The sequence below is a fragment of the Protopterus annectens genome, chromosome 2.part0 (assembly GCF_019279795.1).
Source record: "Protopterus annectens isolate FY-2018-M chromosome 2.part0, PAN1.0, whole genome shotgun sequence".
Lineage (NCBI taxonomy): Eukaryota > Metazoa > Chordata > Ceratodontiformes > Protopteridae > Protopterus > Protopterus annectens.
In genome coordinates, this window is record NC_056728.1 from 935,299,258 (window position 1) to 935,316,464 (window position 17,207).

General features: G+C 40.1%; 1 protein-coding gene across 7 annotated transcripts in view; it reads right to left on the reverse strand.

The window, feature by feature from the left end:
* Nucleotides 1-17,207, reverse strand: part of LOC122793310 (protein RUFY3-like) — a 1,534,975-nt gene that overhangs the window by 1,308,954 nt on the left and 208,814 nt on the right. For all 7 annotated transcript variants that reach the window (XM_044061194.1, XM_044061195.1, XM_044061197.1 and 4 more), the window contains exon 4: nt 1,489-1,590. In XM_044061194.1, the coding sequence (XP_043917129.1) occupies nt 1,489-1,590 (102 nt within the window). The remainder of the gene's footprint in view (nt 1-1,488; nt 1,591-17,207) is intronic.

The following is a 17,207-nucleotide window of genomic DNA, read 5'->3' on the forward strand; positions in this document are numbered from 1 at the left end:
ACTAAGTTAAAGGGCATGTACAAAGGTAATACAAGCTGCTCTACAAGTAACATTAAGTCTGAAAGGGTGTTCATAATAACAGTAAATAATGTTAAATGTAAAGTATCCACAGGTGTCAACAGTAGTACTGGCCTTACTAATAAAACAACTGTACATCATTATACAGAAATAGAAATCAACTTACTTGAATTAACTTTCCTTATTTGTTTAAGGGGCACAGAACAGATATTTAAGAAAGTGTTGAAAACAGGAGAGCAGTATATAATATCTATGTAGGGTTAATAAGAGCTAACACTTTTAAGTCACTGAAACTAAAGTATGTTTTGATTATTATAAAGTAAATCCTCAGCTAATTCAAGTAAAAGGACAAATGTAATTTTGGTGAACATTATTTATGAGCAATGTTTTCTTCCTTTTAAATTTCACCAGAGACTGCTGACTAAGACTCATATGGGTCTGTTATCTATAAGGTTTACCTGAACTGTAGGAGATAATATACAAATTGTATAAAGAGGTAATGAATTAGAGGAAAGCGAAGCTAGGTAGGTGCTACCTACGTTTGAGGGAAGGCCGGAGGTAAGGAATGAAATAGAGAATGAGGAGAAGAAGGGAAAACTACACAAAGAGCGTACTTACAGCAGAAAGAAAATCACTTGAAGGCAAGCATTAAACAAAAGATAAATATCAAAATATGTACATCTGTTTACGCTGAGAGTTGTGCCATCAGCCATCATTTCTTTGAGTTTTTACTTTACTTACAAAACAAAAGAACCAACATTCAGTCTGTGGGTCTTTTGTAAATTCAATAATCATGTCAACAGACTGGTGAAGCAGTACACAGTATCTCTCGCTCTCAGAACATACATTGTTGACACATGATTAACATGGTTAGAAAGCACACATCATTTTAGTGGAATGACTTGGACACAAGAGAGCAAAATCCTTGCCTGATGTCATTAATTCCTGGGCACTGTGGGTACAACTCCCCTTCCAACTTCCACACTCAACAAGCTGCACCTACTTAATATCAAATTTAAAAAAATCAGGAAAATTAAAATTTCAAATCTGATTCCAAGGGTCATTAAACAGTGTGATATACCACAGAAACATGAAGGGCACTGTTAGACTGCATTACCAATAAGGTGTTTTTCCAAGAGAATGGAATTAGTACTGCAAATATTGTAGAGCCATGCACACTATAAATATTACAGCTAAACCTGCCCTAACTTTGTCAATACAAATATTAGGTCATCAGTAACAGAAAATGCTAATGGTTAGTGTCCCACAAATGAAAATAAAACAGAAGCTGTTAAATGACTTCATTGATAATAAGATTGGATAATGCTAGTAATGTTGGGATAAAGTGTCATATCTGGAAACAGACAAATTATTTTTCAGAATACATTTGGTATGCGAAAACTGCAGTGGTATGTATTACAAGAGTTATACAGTCAGCATATAAGAACATTATCTGATGTCAATGCTCACCTGAGAAGGTCCTTTCTTTTGATTAGAGCTTTTATGTAATCTGAAAGTTTCTTCTGCATCAAGGCAAGACGAAGCCAAGCTCTTCCTCTTCCAACTGGAGTCCTGATGGAAGAAGAAAAACATAATCCTTATTTGTATCATTTAAAAGGGTTTAGTGAGTTAAGCAGGCACTGCAGAGAAGCAAACAAAGATAAAGCAAGGTGATATGTGTGTACATTTATTCAGCTTTAATGTCACAAAGCAATATTTACCTATCTTGCTACAAAGCAATGAATTCTATATTAATGTTACTGGCAAATGTCTGCATAGTCTGATGCCTTAAAATGCAGTAGGATTTCAGTAGTGAGAGAATTGTTTGTGTTCTGGTTTGTACTTCAGTGCTTTTATATTCTTCTTCTTATCATTTATCTGCTTAAAGTTGCATTCTGTGTCTGCCCCATCCTCCACTAAAACTTTAAGCTAGAGTTTCTGAAAGATCTCCAATATTACCCTTTATTTGACTGAATGCACCTCTAGTTAACCAGCTTCATTCTTGAGTATTTTCCCAACACTCTCACCACTTTGCTGCCATTATTTTATAAGGCTGTGTCTGTGGCCTAGGGTCTATATTATGTGGCTGAAACCTTAAATTTCCGAACACCTAAAGGTCAATCATGAAATATCGAACCCTTAACATCACAAACGGATGTTTCCAAATAGGGAAGCAATGCTGTTGGCCAAATAAAAAAAAAAGATTTAAACAGAAATGAAGTGGGGCTTCACCACCCACACACACCCCCATTTGGGGGGATGTGCACCCACACCCCGCTAACTAAATATACCAACTTTGAGATCACTCTACAGTGGAGAAAGAACAAAATACAGTTTGCAATTTTCAGACTTTGACATTTAATGATTGACCTTTAGGTGTTCAATAGCCTATGGTTTTGATCATGTAATAGGGAACCTGTGGCTTACACCGCTTATGATAATCTGATTTCCTAAGTCCCTCCCTTTCTCTCTTTTATTGCTATTGAGTGTTGTATAAGCTATTTATGTACTTTTTCCATCCACTCTTTCCTATAGATCCATGATACTGAGTGCCCACCCAGCAAACCAATATTGCTCTTTGGTAAACCTCTTTCTCATTTTCCTGGAGCTGAGCAAAGCTTGGAGCCATAGCCTGCACTTTATCTAGTGCCAACCAGGAAACGTTAAGTAACTTTGATTGCTAAATCATAACTTATTTTGAGTGATCACTAGTGTTTCTTGCTTTTATGTCTGCATTTCCCTGAATTTTTTTGTAAAAAAAAAAAATGCTCTCTCTTTCACTTTTACTGCTATAAGACTGACTGTCTTGAACTTCCTTCAGCAAGGGATTGTAATGTTAAAGGTGCTGTCTGTGTTTAAAAACAGAACATAGATTAGAATTTAAAGCAAGTAAGAAAGCAAGAAAAAAGCCTCTTACTTTAATCACAAGCTCTGAGGATTCCACTGGTGTGGTTGAGCCCTGCTCCACTTGCCCTCTTGTCTCACTTTGTGCCCCTCCCTGCCCCCTATTCTCACCCACCCCCATACTTCTGAATTTATAACCCCTCGGCTACACCCCCTCACTCTCCTTCACCAACTGTTAACAGGAATTCATTTATAACCCATACCTTCCACAATCTCCCTACCTACGATTACACTTAGTTGCCTACCTACCAGGAGTATATTCCCCCCATTATGTCTCTAATACTTACTATGTATTCTAAAATACCACCTCTGCTCTACACCCTACCTTTACTAAACACCCTTTATTCTCTCACCATCTATGAAAACCAGTCCCGTATAGGATTCAACCATCCCAAATGCCTTGCTACCACCCCAATCCTCTCAAACCATTCTCCCCACTCATTCATGTCCATCAACGCCAACTCCTTTACCCTGTTATACCCAGATATGTTAACATCAAAACTAAATACTACCAAAAACTGACAAATAAATTTCTAAAGCTCATAGCTAGTTTGCCCCACACCCTTACTATTGATGGGGATATCCATCCCAACCCTGGGCCACCACACCCAGACACCACTAACTCTAATCATAGCAGCTCAAACATAACCCAAAGCCTAAATAGACCCCCCCAACTCACTACTTAAACATTAGAAGCATCAGCAATAAGGTCCACAACCTCCATGCCCTCCTGACAACCTACTCCCCCGACATACTTTGTCTCACTGAAACATGGTTAAAACCAACTACACCAGATAATGAAATTCTACCTCCAGGGTATAATATACTCAGGCTATATTGTACTACCAGGAAAGGGGGAGGGGTTTCTGTTCTCTATAAAACCACCCTAAATGTTACGCTAGGCAACCATCAACCACCTATATTTAACAAAGAAGAAATTATGATTTCCAAACTACAAATAAATAAAAACAAATGTATAAACATAGTCTGTGTCTATATTCCCCCAGGAAATAACCCTAGAAGACATCCTGAACTGGCTATCCAATGCCTACCCCCAAGAGACCCTTTTTCTAGGGGATCTCAATATAGATTGTAACACCTGTATTGCAGAGACCCCAACCATTACGTAATTCTACATGGTTTTACACAAACTATAACCTCCCCCCTAGGATCAGCAAGCCTAACAATAAAGAAAGTATTCTAGACTGGATACTAATTAATAGCCCCCACCACATGTAAAAATTAGGTACTCTTCCTGAAGATCTAAGCGATCATTTCTTAATGTATACTTTTAGGCATAAATTTGAATGTCCACATCTACCCACCTATAAAACAATAATAAATAAAAACTTCAACCTTAATAAATTCTTAGAAGAACTTAAATTATACAACTGTTCAATTCTAAAACAACTACTACTAGATGAGACAGTAACACACTTTAATAACACATTCCTGGCCAGCCTTGACAACCATGCACCTGCATGCTCTATTAGAATTAAAACAAAAGTTGCCCCCTGGCTCACTAAAGAAACCAAACTAAAGCTCATCCAAAGAAATAATGCCTGTAACACGTGGCACGCCTCTAAAGAAGAAGATCAACTCAAATTTTGACAATATAGGACTGATACAAAATAATCCATATTACTAGACAAAAAAAAAAAAATAGTTCTGCCATCTACAGCAGAAACACCACAACAAGCCACAGAAGTTCTGGGCAGGTATTAACAGACTCCTCCACCCAGGGCAATCCACAACTCTGGGTTCATATTATAACACCAAATACTGAAAACAGCAAATGGTGTTACATCAACACATATTCAGTGAACGCTGAAAATGTCGAAACCACAGAACAGCGATTTATTTCCTATGGAAAGAAATCGCAGTTCCAACACCCCTCAAAAAAAAAAAAAACATTAAACACTTCCAAACACATACCCTAACCCTAATTATACCCCCCTCCCAAAAAACAGTAAACAACTAAATACACATATTCACATAACCCAACCACACATCTAACAAAAAAAGAAACAGTAAACATTTTAAAACATATGCACTTACCTTAACCCGCAACCTAATCATTAAGGTCAGTAACTCTCGCACATTTATAAAACAAGTTCCAAACACAAACACCCTAATTAAAAAACTCAAACCAACCACCCTTTCAGCTGACCTCCTCTCAACAGACTACCTGCAAAAAGCTGATGTTATAGCATACCCTATCTCTATTTTTGATAAACAGAACCATAACTGAAGCCTCTATCCCCTCTATCTGGAAAATATCACATGCCATACCACTCCACAAAGGAGGCAACTCCATTGAGCTTTCAATCTATAGACCAATAGCTATCCTTTCCCCTCTGGTTAAAATTATGGAAAAGTGTATCCATAAACAACTCTTAAACAACCTTATTCAACATAATATTCTGGCCAACTCCCAGCATGGATTTAGACCACAGCACAATACCACCTCAGCCCTCCTCTCCTTTTCTAATGTCATAAATTCAACCGTAACAACAACAAGCCATCTTCTGCCCTGTTTCTTGATCTTTCCAAGGCCTTCGACATGGTTAACCACCAGCTACTCTTACTTACCCTAAATAAAATATCCCTAAACAACCATGCCATAAAATGGTTTCAATCGTATCTTAGTGGAAGACAGCAGGCTGTCCTTTGGCAGGACAAACTCTCCACCCTTCTCCCCGTTACCCTTGGTGTCCCTCAAGGCTCCATATTAGGTCCTCTTCTTTTCTTCCTCTTTATCAGTGACATCCACACTGTAATCCCAGATGCAACCTGTATACAATATGCCAATACTCCACCCTGATTTGCTCAGCCTCTACCCCTACAGATCTCCTTAGTTTAACTAAGAAACCTTTAATACAGTGAAAAACTGGATCTCTAATCAACAGCTGATATTAAACCCTAATAAAACAAAGTTATTGCTCTTCTCCCCTACTCGCAAATCCTTTCAACCTTCGTTTACTATAACATCTAGCAATGGGACCATAATCTCACCAGATATGTATACCAAACTCCTGGGTGTTATAATAGACAACAACCGCATATATGAAAAACTTGGCTCCCCTACACAAAAACAAACCTTTCCTAACCCCTCTAGCTAGGACTGTCATTGCCCATACCCATCTGCATTCAAATCTACTCTATGTCTTACCAATACTCACTAACTAGAACAAAACTGATCTCAGAAAACTTTCTATCTGCTTATCTGCTACAATCAAATTGCCAGGTTTTCCACAGGAACTTCCTACAGGACACACCATTGTCAAAATCTAAATATCTTAGGATGACTAGAACTCCCCAGGCTAATTCATTATAATGAACTTACTGTAGCATTCAAGATTATTAACCATCCAGAAAAAACACCCTCCCTTAAAAACATTATCCATCCCTACAAAAATGCTAGGCCACTTCATTCAACTGCAAAACTTTTGGTTCAATCTGTTAAAGCTAACAACAAATCTGGAGAATCTTTGTTTGCAAATTCAGTCGGCAAAACCTGGAATTCGCTCCCATCCGACCTTACTCTGAACCCCTCCCTTAATCAGTTCAAAAAGAATTTAACCTACTATTTTAAAACTCACTGGTTATGTTCTTTCTCTAACCCTGACTAAAGCCTCATCTACTTCCATATCCCTGCAATTTTTTAGTCACAGTGACTAAACTCTTACACTAAAAGGTTTGAAAAGAGAAATTGTAACTTCTTTGCAGATACTCTATATATAAGCTGCACCTATAATTATGATAAGAGAAACTGTAACATATTTGTTTATATTTCTGAATATAAACTGTATTCTTCATAGGCTTGAAATGTGAGACTGTAACTTGTATGTTAATACAATATGTTTATGCCATGGGTGCCGGAACCATAGATGAAGGGGGGAGGGGAGCCCCCCCCCACTTTTACAGATCATCCAACCTCCCAACTGTCCCAAATTATCACTTCTTATTTTCATGCTTTAGCTGACATCATCGTGCAGTGCACATATTTCCGGGTTTCAAATGCGAATACATGGAATTTGGACTGGCTGTTACTGGGAGACTAGGTGTATTTGCGATAGTATTAACACGTCGGGAGGGGATTTTCTCATGAGGGTAGGGTTTTGATTCAATTTAATGTAATTTTATATTTTTGCTATGTGTTTTCTTTGCTGCAGCTTGTTTATTTTTCTAATACTAATATGCGTCTATTATCTAGAAGTGTTAGGATCGTTGTAGTTTCCATTTCTCTTGTTTTGCTAGTGCTGGTGATTCGGTACTGGTTATGTGCCAAGCAATATTTATTTGAAAAAGAGGAGCTTGCACAGTTAGCTAAACAGTATGCGGGTGAGTGGTGCCTTCTGTAAATTGAACTGTTGGATATATATTCTTCTATTTTTGGTACTACTTTTGCAGTTGTGTAACACAAGTAACTTCCTGACACTTACTGCACCTAACCAAGTGCCCAGGAAATGCCCAGTTGTAGCGAGGCTGTGTTTTTCCTGTTCAAATTTATTTGGTGTTGGTTTTATTTATTTAAATGTGGCATTTTAGTTTTTAGGAAAATCATGTTCCTTTAACGTTGTTTGTAAGGGACTGTCATGTCTTTAACAATTAGGCGGGGCTGGGAGTGAGCCAGCACCTCCCTCTTTACATGCAGTTTTAGCGAAAGTACCTGCACTTGTGAGTGTACTGCATGTTCTGAGTTTTGTTTGTTTGCCCAAAGCTATTTTATTTTTATGTCTGTAAAGGACATAGCCAGCTTGAACCCACATTGCGTAATATTGTTGGAGTTTGTTTGCATAGTTTTCTGCTAATCCTCATTAGTCTGTCAGCCTGCTATTGCTCTACTGTGATAGTCTGACAGAAGGAATTTGGGGATAGTTAACAAGCTTGATTGAAAAATGCCTTTAGTAGTTGGTAAATCCTCTTATTGATCAGTAATCCAGACTTCAGCAGTTTTAGGCTGGTTCTAAACTGGGCATTAATCATTTTCTTCATTCTGCTAACAGTATTTCCTACATGCGTAAGCTTTATTTATGTAAAGGTCTCCCTGCAAGTTTCTAACCCAGTAGATAGCATTTGGAACTGGTGCTGATCCTGTATTGCCTGTAATTGATTTATGGTCTGATGAAATCCAGAGTATTGAGTCAGTACCACCAGTGTGATGAGGAATGTACCTCTAGCAGCCTACACATATCTTTGCATTCTAAAGCATTTTTATAGGCATTTAAAAAGCGTAATACAAAGACATACACTTTGTGAGCAATGTTTTCTTTGTGTTAATAATAGTACATTCACAGTCTTTACATCAGCACTATAATAGATTGTGCATTTAAATCCAGAATTATAATTTCTGTAATGTTTTACAGACAAAATTGTACAATTTTCAAGATATGAGCATGCAGACACATTTTGTCAACTTACTTTTGTTAGCCAGACATAAGCTTTTCAGAAAGTGACACTATATCACACTGGTGGAGGGATAGATTCCTGTCCCAGAGACTTCCCATACTCTGGAACAGACTACCTATCTATATCAAACAAAGCTCCTCATAAACACTCTTCAAGAAAAATCTTGATGATTGGATGGGAGATAGGAAATTCACCCCAGGGATCACTTCTGTGGCTCTGCTCGACAGGGGCACAGGAAAATAATTTTCTTGGGTGGCGAAAGTCAGGGTACTTTTTTGACTAGGCTTATATAGGCCCTAGGTCCAACAGCCTAGTACATACCTATGAGACATACCACAGAGAAGCATATGTGTGTGTGTGTGTGTGTGTGTGTGTGTGTGTGTGTGTGTGTGTGTGTGTGTGTGTGTGTGTGTGAAAACACCCCCAACAGGATACATCTGGTTGCTAAAGGTACTCGGGCTCAAACCTTGTAACTTAGGTACAGGTAAAAAGAGCATAAAGTCCCTAGCCACCATCACTTGTGAATTTATGCCTCACATTTTTGTTCTGTTCCTCTGTTTTTCAGGAGTGGTAAAACAAAACCTTTTATTCTAGCAATTTTCTAAGGTTATAAAATCAGTATTTGAAATGCGTCCCTATTTTGGGGCTGTATTCCCCCATTAATGGCTTTGTTCTGTATTTTTATGCTAAGAGGTTGGGAGCTATGGTGAGAAGCGAGAACTGAATTCACTAAATGATATGATAGCCATTTAGATTTGTCTTCCTGTCTTTCAAGAAACTGCTGGTTTAGCTTAGTGGTATGTTGCTCTGACTGTAGTGCATAGGGTTCTGGGTTCAGGAATTGGCAGTGAAATGGATGGTCGTAACACAACATTTTATGCAAGCAACTTTCCAAAATTATACAAGCAATGTTTAAAATGTGTCCCTGGTTTTTGGCCTTTTGCACCCCCCCCCCCCCAAATTGAAAATAGGTTCAAGAAGCTGTGCAACATGCCTATAGCTTACACTACTGTGATTTTGTATTTATATATTGTGTGTGGAAGTAGACTGTTATGGAAATGTTCTGAATAGGACAGTTTTGTCATTATTGGTGCATGCATTTTGCTTCATTGCCTCCTGGAAAAATTTTCAAACAAATTTAAAATGCAATTGTGTGTGGAAGTAGACTGATATCATGGAAACACTCTAAATAGGGCAGTTTTGTCATTATTGGTGCATGCATTTGCTTCATTGCCTACTGGAAAAATGTTCAAACAAATTTAAAATGCAGTTGTGTGTGGAAGTAGACCTTTATGATGGAAATATTCTGAATAGGGCAGTTTTGCCATTATTGGTTAATGCATTTTTGTTTCATTGCCTACTGGAAAAATGTTTAAACAATAAATTTAAAATGCGCTCTAACTTAAGTCTAACAAGTGTGCTGTGTTATACAAGGAATATAATTTAATACAATCAGGAAGGTGAATCAAAGAATGCATACATGTATGCATGGCCCTAAAAATGTGCTTGAAAACAGCCTAGAGGAAAGTGTGAAAGGCTCAAAATCATGGGCAAATTTTAAGCTTTACTCTTGTTACCAAAGTAATGGATGAAGGTAAAACAGTTCACACCACATTACCTTGACCTGGCCAAGCCTTTTGATACAATCCCCTACTCAGGTGTAGTACAAAAGATGAATAACATAGGAGCATCCTCCAACCTAATACAGATGGACCTACTGAACATCAGCAAGTCAAATGGCATCAAAAATACTCAGTCCAGGTATCTAAACTGAATGTTGTGGAGAGATGTATATATATCACAGAGGCTACCACTGTTCCAGAACAGACTATTCATTCAAGTAAAAAAAAGCTCATCCCTGTCCATATTCAAATGCAACTTGGATACAAGGATGAGTAATATAAAATGCACTCCAGGATTGCCCCTCATGTCACTAATGAATAGAGGCAGTTCCTAAATGCTGCATCCCTTACATGGCTCCCTCAAATTATCTATGGTATGATCACAGTTGTTCTCACTAGGGCTAATATACACATTAGCCATGGGGATAGCTAAGACCAATCAGAAAATGTTAATTCAAGCACCAAAAGGGAATAGTTATAAAAAAATTACCCTTTTTATTTCACTAAGTGCCCCTGTCACCCTCCACCCCCACCCCACCCCCGTCTTTAACAGCTTCTGGCACCTATAGTTTGTGCATAAACTGCAACTTGCTTGTCTGTTTGTAAGTTTGGAGCTTTTCTCCCCGGGCCTCTGCTGAACATGGACATGTATCCAGTCGGACTATCCCGGTCAACAATTGTAAAATAAATAAAATGTTGCTGTTGTTCTTCTTTTGGCTTTTCCCGGTTAGGGGTCACCACAGTGGAACTCTGGTCTGCTAATGATTGGCAGCAGATTTTTAAAGTGCTGAGGGGCCAGCCTGATGCCCAACCGTCAATGAAGGCACGCCCATTCACGCATGTCTTTCGAATGCCACTCGACCGTGGGGAGGACATGCAGACTCCACACAGAAGGCGCTCCAGCCAAGAATCGAACAGGAGAACCTCTTGCTGTGAGACAACAATGCTACCATTGCACCACCATGGCTTACAAAAAAATAAATAAATAAAATAAATTTCCAGCTAGCTGTTTACTTGGTTTATAGTAGCATTGCACTTTTATGTCTTTTCTACTGTGTTTTTACATTAGGTGGACTGGGTTTATTCATCTTGTGGCAGGAGGTGTTTGCCTGGGAAATACCAATAGGACTCATATTATAGTCATTTCATTGGTGAGAAGGCTCATTAGTTCGTTTTTTTGGGGGGGGGTTCTGTGCTGCTACAAAATTGTGTACATTTGCATGGATTAGAAGTGACCTGTACAATAGCAAACCCGAAGAAAGCAAATTTTTCCTATAGAATTATCCATAAAACTGCACCCTGTAAAGCAGCAATACAGAGCAAATACCTTGTGTGCTGACAAGCTTAAAGCATCTAGTTGGGCATAGAGTGGCAATTCCTACAGATTTAGTAGAATCCAGTATTGTGTAAATATTAAATTTAGTATAATTTAGTATTTAGCATAATCTGCCCTAGTAAAGCACCATCATCAGTCTGCACCAACAAAGTACCCTTAATACCTTCTAACCCCAATACATCACCCCCTGTGTAGTTCACTAATCAAAGGACTGGACAGTATGGATATGCACTTTCCTAATTTCCATGTAGCCAGCTTTGTGAATGTGTGCATTTTGAGACAATGTAGCAACCGCCTCATGTTTACTCCCAACCACTTAATCCTTAAAGAACCAATATACTGGACCTCATTCTCAAAAATATGGAAGAACGCTGCACCCAACATGTCTTGCCCTCTGTGGTAAGGTCTGACCCTTGAGCTGTGTCTTTCAAAATCAAAATCAACTCCATAATCCAATAAAAAGCATTAATAATTTGGAACTATTGTAAGGCAAATTACCTTTTATTAACTGATGGTTTGGCAAAATTCAGTGTCCCTCCAAACCCCGAGAACACAGCAGCCTATTCTGAAATGCTCTCAGAAACTCTGTATGAATACGTCAATGGCTGCATGGAAGCTGTTGTACCTACCAGAAGTAAGCTGGAGAATAGCCCCAGTAACAAACTACCCTGGTGGCATCCCAAATTAAACAAGATATACAATAAAAGGAAAAAAATATGACAAAAATTAGGAAGGGTAATTCCCATAAAGATAAAAACTCTCTCATTAAACTAAATAGGCAACTAAGAGGGCTAACTGGGTCAAGCAAAGCCAGTTTTGACGTTTAAGATGGCCTCCCAGGGGAAAAGATAAAGTACAGTTGTGTACCTACCATAAATGTAGATGTTCGAGTGTCTTCACTGTTGCACTCATTACACTTGGGTTATCCTGCTGGCAGGTGACCCACAGTTGGCCCGAGTTCCAAAGTCTTGGTCTGGCGTCAGCTGCTGTCGCCTCTTTCTTGACGTCAGTGCACCTGGGGTATAAAAGTTGCAACCAACACCATTTTCCTCAGTTTTTCTTGCCCCAGATGTCAGGTGTCCCCAGATATGAAGTCTGTAAAGATAAAAATATGCCAAACAACCATGCATAGATTACTATAAACATTTCCTTCCTCTAAAAGCAAATGCACCACATAGGTTGTATAGAGTTGAGAAGTACAGAATAGTCCCAGCAAAGAGGGGGATGGTGGGTGGGTAACCAGGACTGCAACAGTGAATACACTCGAACATCTACATTTATGGTAGGTACACAACTGTACTATGTTCATCGTGTTTCACTGTTGCAGTCATTACACTTGGGTAGAATCCCAAAGCTGAGGTTGGGTGGCTGGGCCTACATTGGATTTGGTGAGGCTAACAAGCCCTGCAGAACTGCAGTGGCAAAGCCTACTCTGGATTTGGAGTAGAGAGTCAGGTGGTAGTGCTTGGTAAAAGTGTGCACTGAGCTCCAGGTTGCAGCTTCTAAAATGTCTTTGGTTGGTACTCCTCTAAGGAAAGCTGCTGAAGTGGCTGCTGCTCTGGTAGAATGAGGCCTAATGCCCTTGGGCACAGATTTGCCATGTTGCGCATAACAGAAGCGGATGCAGTGCCCTATCCATTTGGAGATTGTCTGCTTTGTAAAAGGTTTCCCTTGTGATCTGGCAGCATATGCTACAGTTGCTCAGTTTTTCTGAAAGCTTTTGTTTTGTCCAAATAAAAACGTAGTTGTCTCTGTATATCCAAAGAGTGCAGAAGTTTTTCCCCTTTATTCTGGGGATTTGGGTAGAAAGTAGGCAAATGAATAGTTTGGTTTAAGGCCACATTGGAGACCACTTTTGCCATAAATGTTGGGTTTGTCCTTAGAGAAACCCTGTCCTGGTGAAAAATGAGGAAAGGTTCCACAGCCATCAATGCCTGTAAGTCTGGAATTCTTCTTGCTGAAGTTATTGCTAGGAGCAGAGCAGTTTTCCATGACAAGAATTGTAGATCAGCTGAGCTGGCTGGTTCAAAAGGAGGCAGTGTTAGTTTTTCTAAAACAAAATTGAGGTCCCAAGTAGGTACTGGTGCTCTCCTAGGGGGTCTTATATTCTTTGCCCCTCTGAGGTACTGTAGTAGTAGAGGATGTGAGAAAATAGGAGAATCCGTATTGTAATGAGCTGAAATGGCAGAGGCATGGATTTTAGTAGAAGAAAAAGATAGGCCTTTGTCCAACATCTCAGTTAGGTATTGCAAAATCTGAGGCATATTAGGGACCAGAGGGTCGAGCCCTTGTGCCTGGTTCCAAGCACAGAATCTCTTCCATTTTTCTGCATAAGATTTCCTAGTGCTAGGTCTCCTGGCTTCCAAAATTACATCTATAACAGCTTTAGAGAGAGGTGCAGTCTGAGTGGCTACCTTATCTGCCATGCTGCTAGGTTTAAGGTTCTGAGTTGACTGTGCAGAATCTGATTGTTTTGCTGTGTTAAAAGTTGTGGGATTTGAGGTAGAGGCCAAGGTGGGCCTTGGGACAAAATCTTTAGGATCGGATACCAGTGCTGGCGTGGCCAGTCTGGTGCAATCAGGATCATTTTTGGTCTCTCTTGTCTGACTTTTAGAAGCACCTTGGTGAGAAGAGGCATCAGAGGGAAGGTATAGACTGTCAGGTTTTTCCAGCTGAAAGATAGTGCATCCACTTTCCATGCTTGAGAGTGATAAGTTCTTGTGCAAAATTTCTGTAATTGACAATTGTGAGGGGAGGCAAAGAGATCTATGTCTGGGCGTCCCCACTCCCTTGTTATCATGCTGAACACTTGTGGATTTAGCTTCCATTCATGAGGATCCATGAGATTTCTGCTTAGTTCATCTGCCAGTATATTCTTTGTTCCTGGCAGGAATTGTGCTTGTAGATGTACCTGGTAGGTCAGTGCTGTGTTCCACAAAATCATGGTTTGTCTGCATAGGGGGTAGGAATGTGTGCCACCTTGCTTGTTTATGTACTACATAACTGTGGTATTGTCTGTCTTTATTAATAATTGTCCTGGATGTATTAGGTCCTTGAAGGCTGTCAGGGCATTCTATACAGCTAGCATCTCTTTTTGATTGATGTGAAGATGCATTTGTTCCTTGGTCCACGCGCCCTGAATACATTTTCCTGCCATATGTTCTCCCCAGACATAATCCGATGCATCCGTTGTTATTGTCTGCCTGGCTGTAGGTAAGGTGAAAGGCTGCCCCTTGTTGTGGTGACAGGCCTGGGACCACCATCGAAACTCCTGTTGTAGGCAGGGGAATCAAGGTTATGATTGTCTAGGCTGTGACAATGCTGAGTCCAAACACTTTTTAAATACCATTGTAGTTTCCTCATATGCAGTTTGGCATATGGAATTAGTAGAATGCAAGAAGCCATGAAACCCAGGGCCTGCAGAATATTTCTTGCAGGGAGCTGGGTCTTTGTTGCCATCATTTGAAAGTAATGTGTCAGTTGCCTTTGTTAGTCTGGCATGAGATAAGCCATCTGGGCAGTTGTATTTAAGCTTGCACCCAGGAATATTATCTCTTGAGAGGGCACTAGTTTTGATTTCTTTTTGTTTACTGTGTACCCTAGGCAAATTAGCAATCTTTTTACAAATGCCAGGTGTTTTAGAAGAATGTCCTTGCTCTCTGCTTGTATAAGGCAGTCGTCCAAGTAGGGATATATTTGAATTCCTTTTTGTCTGCAAAATGCGATTATTGGTGCCAGGCATTTTGTGAAGACCCTGGGCGCATTCTACTAATTCCATATGCTGCTGTAGTAGCTTTAATTGTAAGCTGTGAAGGTCTGAAAACACCCTCAGAAGCCGGTGTCTGCTCAGCGGCTCCGGACCCATCTGAGGGTATATTTTCCATAGGCCAAAGGGCAGTGCAGAGAATTGATAATGCATTGAGCCTGCTATAAATCTGAGGTATCTTCTGCACAATTGTCTGACTGGGACGTGCAAGTATGCCTCCTTGAGATCCAAAGTAACTAGCCAAGCCTCTTTGTCCAGCATGAGCAGAAGTTGTTGTAGTGTTAACATTTTGAATATTGGAACATCCAGGAAAGTATTTAGGATTGACAGGTCCAGTATTGGTCTCCATGCTTTGTCCTTTCTGGGTACTAGGAAAAGGTGTAAGTAAAATCCTTGGCCCTGTTCTTCTTGTGGAACTTTTTGAATAGCTCCCATATCCATAAGAGCAGCAATCTGTTTTTGTGCCTCTGCCCATTGGTTTTGTGGCAGGTTTTGCGTACCTTTTGGTTTTGGAAGCGTGTGGAAGTGGAACCTGTACCCTTGAGATACTATATTCAACACCCATTGGTCTTGGGTGATCATGTGCCAATTTTTTGAAAAAATTGCTAGCTTTCCCCCTAGGGGTGCTGTCAACTGATAAGAGCTTGGCATTTGCAGAGGGAAGTCATTGTGACTGGTTCCTATAAGGTTGTGATTTGTCTTCTCCTCCTTTGGGGGCTGTAGCATTGTTTAGGTCTGTAGGAGCCTTGGGGCTGAGATCTGCCTCTTGGGCGTCTGTATCTGCCTCTTTGTGGCCTGTCTGACACTGGAAAGGACCAATTTTTTGAAGGCCAGTTTCTGCTAAATCTAGGTAGTTGAACCTGTAATAAATCTTTCACAGTTTGCATTGACTTTGCTTTATCCTCCATTTTCTTTAACACCTCTTCTGCCTTAACACCAAACAAAGCATCATGCTGTAGTGGAGCATCCAATAATTTCACTTTAAATGGTCAGGTAAACTTTGTTCTTTCAACCAAGCATGTCTTCGAATAACTGAGCCTGTAACTGCGGCTCTACAAGAAGCCTCTAATGAATCAAAACCACATTGCAGAGTATGCGTTCCCACTTGTTCAACTGCATGCAATAAATCCTGCATTTCTTTACTGTCAGGACATTCTATATTTGTAACCATTTTCTGCTTTAACAATGACATGAGATACTGTTGATATTTAAGCATGTGAAACTGGCAGTTTAAAGCTCTTACAGCTAAAGTAGCAGAAGTGTAAACTTTTTTCCCCCCATCTATTCCAGAGCTCTGGAATCCCTATCTGAGGGGACAGGATTTTTGGCAGTGGAAGCTTTAACCCCTTTAGGACCCTGAGAAATAGTTTCTGGGTCTGCAGCGGGGTTTTTGTAAAGGAATTTATGAGAATCAGGGACCCTGTAGTACCTGTCTGGCTTTACTGGAGCAGGGAGTAAAGAATCTGGAGACAGAGTGGATTCAGAAAAAACATCATCTACAATATCAAGCACAGGGGGGATAGCCAAGGGCCTGTGCTGAGGCAATAGAAGGAAATCTCTGAGCCTTTTCTTGGATTCTAAGTAATCCTGGCTCTCCCAATGGAAATGCTCCCTCATGGTGTGCAGGGTCTCCCCAAAAGAGTAGTCCTCAGGCAGTGAGGCTGAAGGAATGGACTCTTCAGCATCAGATTCCTCATAGGGAGGGAGAGAATAGCCCTGGTCAGAAGAAGAATCAGAGGAAATGGAAACCTGATCAGAGGAATCATAATCAGTGTCTTGCCTAGGCCTTTTGTCAGGAGTGGGATGGGAGCCCCTGATTAAAGTTATAAGGTCTTCAGCCATTTTAACCATCTGTTTCTTTGTCGTGGATGCCTGTTCTGGAGAATGCTGCACTTGTTTCCTTGTCTTTAATGGTGTTTTTGACTTTGCTTTTGCTGCTGTAGTAGCTTTAATTGTAAGCTGTGAAGGTCCGAAAACACCCTCAGAAGCCGGTGCCGGCTCAGCGGCTCCGGACCCATCTGAGGGTATATTTTCCATAGGCCCAATACCTTGAGTTTCCACAGGCCTTGGTGTCTCCACATGGCTGTCGGTTATGGCCTGTGGCTCTGAGGTAGCGGGTATCAGGGGCTGCGAAAGCACCTCACTGAGA